This window comes from Colobus angolensis, unplaced genomic scaffold (assembly GCF_000951035.1).
Source record: "Colobus angolensis palliatus isolate OR3802 unplaced genomic scaffold, Cang.pa_1.0 Scaffold136, whole genome shotgun sequence".
NCBI classification, from domain to species: Eukaryota; Metazoa; Chordata; class Mammalia; order Primates; family Cercopithecidae; genus Colobus; species Colobus angolensis.
The window spans coordinates 4,679,135-4,685,663 of NW_012114444.1; the positions used below are offsets into that span (position 1 = coordinate 4,679,135).

General features: G+C 47.5%; 3 protein-coding genes across 3 annotated transcripts in view; 2 read left to right on the forward strand and 1 right to left on the reverse strand.

Moving 5' to 3' along the window:
* Positions 1-2,997, forward strand: part of PPP1R3D (protein phosphatase 1, regulatory subunit 3D) — a 3,924-nt gene extending 927 nt beyond the window's left edge. The window contains exon 2 of the mRNA XM_011934555.1: positions 3-2,997. Within this exon, the coding sequence (XP_011789945.1) occupies positions 3-617 (615 nt within the window). The 3' untranslated portion in view covers positions 618-2,997. The remainder of the gene's footprint in view (positions 1-2) is intronic.
* The window catches only part of FAM217B (family with sequence similarity 217, member B), a 15,043-nt gene extending 9,163 nt beyond the window's left edge, over positions 1-5,880 (reverse strand). Inside the window, exons 1-2 of the mRNA XM_011934503.1 lie at positions 5,797-5,880; positions 1,545-1,663 (exon numbers count right to left, since the gene is read on the reverse strand). The gene's annotated coding sequence lies outside the window, so the exon portion shown is untranslated. The remainder of the gene's footprint in view (positions 1-1,544; positions 1,664-5,796) is intronic.
* Positions 5,881-5,981: 101 nt separating this feature from the next.
* SYCP2 (synaptonemal complex protein 2) overlaps positions 5,982-6,529 on the forward strand; it is a 67,328-nt gene continuing 66,780 nt past the window's right edge. Inside the window, exon 1 of the mRNA XM_011934506.1 lies at positions 5,982-6,066. The gene's annotated coding sequence lies outside the window, so the exon portion shown is untranslated. The remainder of the gene's footprint in view (positions 6,067-6,529) is intronic.

The window sequence follows — 6,529 nt, forward strand, 5'->3', positions numbered from 1 at the left end:
CGGGCTGCAACCGGCAGCTCCGCGTGCGCTTCGCCGACGCCCTGGGCTTGGAGCTGGCGCAGGTCAAGGTGTTCAACGCGGGAGATGACCCGTCGGTGCCGCTGCACGTGCTGTCGCGGCTCGCCATCAACTCTGACCTGTGCTGCAGCAGCCAGGACCTAGAGTTCACCCTGCAGTGCCTGGTGCCCGATTTCCCGCCGCCCGTCGAGGCCGCCGACTTTGGCGAGCGCCTGCAGCGCCAGCTTGTGTGCCTGGAGCGTGTCACTTGCTCGGACCTTGGCATCAGCGGTACGGTGCGCGTGTGCAACCTGGCCTTCGAGAAGCAGGTGGCTGTGCGCTACACTTTCTCGGGCTGGCGCAGTACCCACGAGGCGGTGGCGCGGTGGCGCGGGCCCGCAGGCCCCGAGGGCAAGGAGGACGTCTTCACCTTCGGCTTCCCAGTGCCACCCTTCCTGCTGGAGCTCGGCTCCCGCGTGCACTTCGCGGTGCGCTACCGAGTGGCGGGTGCCGAGTACTGGGACAACAACGACCGCCGAGACTACAGCCTCACGTGTCGCAACCACGCGCTTCACATGCCTCGCGGGGAGTGCGAAGAGAGCTGGATCCACTTCATCTGAGTCACGCGGGGACCGGCCACGTGGAGCCTCCACACCTAAGCTACGCCTCCTGTCATTTCCCTGCTGGGCTCTCACATCTATCCGGTTGTTCTTCACCACCCTGCAAGTCCTCTGACCTAATTTTCTGTGACAAGGTCCCCTGGCAGCGGCCCATCCTGTCTTCTACTTGAAACGTCTGAGTCACTTGGTCTAGAAAGTAGCCTCAGGTGGCCAGAAGGCCGAGTTGTGTAATGAGTTGGGGCAGGGTGGTGGGGTAGGTGCATGGGAGGGTGGGCCCTCTGGGGAGGCCCAAGCAGCTTGTTTTGCAAAGGCCCAAGGCCTCCTGCTAGGAAAAGCTTTTGCATATGCCCTGAATGTGTCTCTGTAAACATAGCTGTTATTTATTATTGTGATGTTGGGACCCTTAGCCCATAGCGGATGCCTCTTCAGGAATATTCTCGATTTAATAAGCTAAAAAAAAAAAAAGTTCTGTTGTGTGTTTGTGCCCACAGTAAACAGAATGTACAGTGTGACCCACATCATGGTCCCTCCAGGCATTCCTGCCCCAGGACAAGGAAAATCTGAGACCACATCTGATTGCCAATGGCTGTCTTCTAACCGTGGGAAACTATTAATAGGCAAGAAATTTCTGCTTTATCAGTCATCACACAACCATTCCTGGGCATTGAGACTGTCCTGGTTAGGCTGTGTGTCTCCTACTTTAACAGCTAGGGAGGAGGGAAAAGCTTCAAACTTTTAAACTAGCAAAACAGTTATTTCTCTGCATTCACAATTCTGATTTCATGTATTTCTCTGTACATGTTTGATCATTATCAGTCCATTCTGTTTAAGTTTTAACCTTCCTAAATATTTTAAGAAATCTTGCCTCAGTTGTTTCAGTTTTCAGGTGACTAGAGAATTTCAGGCAACAGTGCCCTTTGCAATTACCTTTTTGATGATTAAGGTGACTTTATTTCTTGTTAAACATCAGAAGATGTCAGCATTCATCTTTTGGGAGTGCAGTTACAAGGTGGAACTAGAAGGTGTTTTCAGCAATAGCCAGAGCACTGGAGGAAAAATAATTGACAAATACTTACACTTTTAAATTGTTTTGAGCTGTGTTTACATACATCATGTACCCACCAACTTTATACTTTGTGCCTTCAGATAGAGTTTCTAACATTTTCTAGTTTGTCAATTTTAAAATATTAAATTCTTTTATGTTTTTAAACCATCAACCAGTAAGTCAAGACCACTGTCCCCTGGGGAGTTAGGCAATCGCTTAAAACTCCAAAGAACTCCGGGCTGAGGAGTTCTTTTGGTGCTCAACAGTGGTCTGACAACAGGTGCTAGAATTAAGGTGTAAGGAAAAAAAAAAAAAGCCAAGAAGGACAAGATCTCCAATTTGTGAAGTTTGTTTATGATACAGTTGAAACAAGTCTAATCAGTTTTATACCTGTCACCAGGAAATTAACTCTAAATTTTTGAATGCTTGTTGGCATCTGTCAAATCAATACTGAAAGGATGCATTTCAGCTTTTAACCAGTTGGTTCTGATCATTGCAACCTCTGTGCTCTTATAATTCAAAGAACAGGGATGGCTTTCTTTTGGTATCTTTTGATCTAAGAATACTGAATTTTGACTTAAAATATTGTGACTAAGTTGCACAATCTCTGGCTATTAGCACTGTTCACTACATTGACATGCAAGAGAGAGAGAAGCCTGGTTACATTTCCTGCTATTTAACAAACGGTCCAATTAGGTCAGCAAGCCTGTTAGGGCCTTGGCTGCTTTGCCCCTGGTCCCCCAACAGAGAGCAAGACAATTGTCCGGAGAATGTAGGTATGAGTTAAGAGCTGCCAGATTTATTTTATTTAAAGGCATGCAGAGAATCTCATAATCTATGTGAAAGTCACTTGCCAAAAAGGTTCTGGTCATGAAATATAAAGTAAATGTTACATATTTAATATTAAGTGAACCTCCTTGTGCCTTTTAAAAACCATCAACATTATGAAATTTAAAAGCTTAAATGTATTTGCCTAGTTGATAAAGAAGCTGTGGAACAGCTGAAGGAGAACTTTCAGACCCTAAAACAGTTATACTGCTTAGATGGTAAAATTTTCTAGTGGACTGTGCAATTGCTGGGTTGTCTCCCCAAACATATTTTAATGTTATTTAAAATGATTTTACCCAAGCCTAAATATTAAAGTAATATATGCAAAAGTAGCTGTGAGCCATTCTATTATGCTGGAGTACGTTTTTCTTGTGGCCTAATTACAGAAAACCAAGCTTTAGAAACTTCTTGTTTAAATCATTTCACATGCAAGTCTTATCCTTTCTACAACACTGATAAATGTAGAGCCTTGGCAAAAATTAAATACATTTTGTCATTGTGCCTTAGCTTCAGTAGCAGAGTTGTTGCGTATGTCTTTGAGAAAAGGAAATACAATTTTATATGCCAGGTCAGCATGAGACATGAAGAAAGCTCTAGAGGAATACAGGGAATGTGATCATTAATGTACTTGTCTTGCAACAGTTAATGACACTCTGTAGGCAGTAATGAGTGTGTGTCTGCCTACCTTCCGGATCATGACCCTCACCTAAGTACAAAGTCTTGCACATGGGGGAAGAAAACTTACTTTTATTTTGTCTTGCCTTATTTGCTTGGCTACAATGCTAAGTGCTTTAAATCTGTGATTTCATTTAATTCTGAATGTTATGATACCTGGGAGACAATGTCCCCTTTTTCTTAGCTGAAAAGAATAAGGCTCAGAGAGGTTTAAGTACAGCCATAGGCCACATAACATTTCACTCATCAGGGGACTGTATATATGACAGTGGGTCCATGGAATTATACCAGTGTTTTACTGTATCTTTTCTGTGTTTACATACACAAATACCCTTGTGTTACAGTTGTCTATAGTATTCATTACAGTAACATACTGTATAAGTTTGCAGCCTTGAAGCAATAGACTGTACTATATATATATACCTGAGGTGTGTAGTACACTATACCACGTAGGTTTTTGTAAGTAAACGCTAAGATATTCACACAATAACAAAATTGCCTGAGGAGGCCACCTTTCCCAGAACTTACCCCTATCATTAAGCAATGCATAACTAATTCACCTAAGTCCCATAGCTGGTAAGTAACAAATTGAGCATTCAAATCTATTTCAAAGTCAGTGCTCTCTCTACCTGTTATATGACATATAGAATATTCCAAATAAATGCTTGTTGATTCAGAAAGCTGAATTCATGGAAAGCCAGATTTTGATATTTCTCTTGAGACAAGGTCTTGTCCCGTCACCAGCGTTGGAGTGCAATGGTGCAAAAATAGCTCACTGCAGCCTCCAGCTCCTGGGCTCGAGCAAAATTCTCCCACCTCAGCCTCCGGCGTAGAGTAGCTAGGTGCACAGGCGCATGCCACCACGCCTGGCTAATTTTGTTTTTTTGTAGAGATAGGCCCTAGCTATGTTGCCCAGGCTAGTCTCGAATTCCTGGCCTCAAGCAATCCCATCAACTCAGCCTCCCAAAGTGAAGGGATTATAGGTGTGAACCACTGCACATAGTTTCCAAATTTTGATTGTAATTGATAAGGTTTTTCATGAAACGCCAGTCTAAAACCTAAAAAAAAAAAAAAATTAACAGTAAAATTAGTGATATCCTTTTTTTCTTCCATGTTGTGGTTTACTGATGTTTACTAAATCCGCAGGCTTCCTGAACACATGAAGCAATAAAAAAGGCTCTAACACTTTTCTTCAACTAAAAAGCGGCAAGGTAAAAAATCATCACTATTAATTTTTGAAGTGTATTGGGAAAATTCCTGTATGCAACTCCATCATGAGGGAACTTAAATCTACTGGCAGAAAACTAGGTGTGAAAATAATTATGCAAAATTGTCGGGTCACAATTTTGAAACACTCTACAATCTTCTTACATTTTGTGTTATACATTATTAATACTTAAACGTATGAAGAATTCAAAAGCATTGAAAGCTTTGAACATATAAAATCCTCTCAAATCCCTGCATACACCTGTGTACCTTAGATTGCACATGTAACCTATCAGCTCTGAATTAAAAAACTAAGATATCAAAATTAAGTTCAACAGGGGTAGTTACAAAGTTGTCAAGAAGCTGGTAATTCTAACTAAGCAGAATATTTAAAACACCTCTGAGAGCTTATTTAATGTGATTTGATCTGCTCTGGTCCACAACTGAGTTTTGATTCTATTGCCTTGTGTTTATTTTTTTCAGGTGCTTTCCACCTCACATTTAAATCCTAATCCCATATTTTCAAACAATTAGTGCCTTTTAGATAGGAAATTAAAATGTTATTAAAATATAATTTAAAATTTTTGAGGATACCTATAAAAAGTTTAACTATACATACAATTCAACTTTTAAAAATTTATCCGATATAAATGTTGATTAATCCAAAGGTGGTTTGCTGCCGTATTATTTGTAATAGAAGTGCAGGCTCATCAGTGGAGGACTGAATTCCTCAGATGAAGTTAATCCACATGATTAAATAATGACGAAGCTGTTAAAAAGACCGAGCTGCATCTCAGTGCACGTGGAACAGTTCCCATCTCAGAACGGGAGCACGGGGAAAACACCCAGAAGACTGAGCGCCGAACACTGACGCCCTCTGCGAGCCAAGGGCCAAGGGGACCCTTTCCCGGCTGTATCTGTCTCCAAACGGCTTGCGATTTTTTACAGAAGCACCCGCTGGCTGCGTAAGTTAAACGGGTATCTTAAATGGAAACGTCTGAAAGAGCCTAGGAATACGCAGTTGGGTACCCAGCTCAGCACCCCGTCCCGGGACCTGCGGTCCCTCCCGCCCGCCGGCACCGGCGCCCAGGCGACCCTGCGTCCCCTGCCGACAGGAGCCAGGCCTCACCCAGGAGTCGTCTGCTCGGCGCCCTGGTCCCCGGTCTGCTCGCCTCCGCAGGGCTGGCTGGAGCCCCGGGTCCCAGTGACTCTGGGGACGCATGGCTCGGGGATGGGCTCCTCCTAGTCCTGCCCGCGCTTCCGTCCCTTCTATCCCTTCCTGGTCGCCTGTCCCGGGGCCATGGCCCCAGTCAAGGCGGCGCGTCTCCTCGCTGGCGGTGGCGACTCCGCTCGCGGGGCGTTCATCAGGAGAGGGCAGCCAGGGAGGATGAGGCCGAAGCGCGGGGACAGCCCGGACCCACTAACCTGAGGGCCCGGCCTGAGCCGCGCCCGCCGCGTACCCCTTGGCTCAGGCCTCGGGCGATTCCGGCGTGCGTTGGAGGGGCGGGGCCTGGCTGACGGCGACGCCGATTGGACGCACTAACGCCCGCACCTGGCGGCGATTGGACGGGCGCTTCCCGCCTTCCGCCGGCCGCCTGAGGCGCTGCGGCGGTCCCTGAGAGGCAGAGTTGCGACGCTGGGCGGCATCGGGGGCGACTCCACCGACACTACGCGGAGGCCTCCTTCTGCCGGCAGGTTGAGCAGAGTGCCTGGGTGGGCTTCCCCGACGGCGGGGCGCGGAGGCGGGGTGCGGCTTCGGCTTGGTCGTCCAAGCCGGCAGGCGAGAAGCTTCAGACGGTTGAGGTGGAGCCGTTGTGGAAGCTGCCGGCCTTCCGCCGGCCGCCTGAGGCGCTGCGGCGGTCCCCGAGAGGCAGAGTTGCGACGCTGGGCGGCATCGGGGGCGACTCCACCGACACTACGCGGAGGCCTCCTTCTGCCGGCAGGTTGAGCAGAGTGTCTGGGTGGGCTTCCCCGACGGCGGGGCGCGGAGGCAGGGTGCGGCTTCGGCTTGGTCTTCCAAGCCAGCAGGTGAGAAGCTTCGGACGGTTGAGGTGGAGCCGTTGTGGAAGCTGCCGGGGGGGAGGGGGCGCGGTTCTGCGGCCACTGGGCGGAGGGGAGGCGCCGGCTTGGTCGTCCAAGCCGGCAGGCGAGAAGCTTC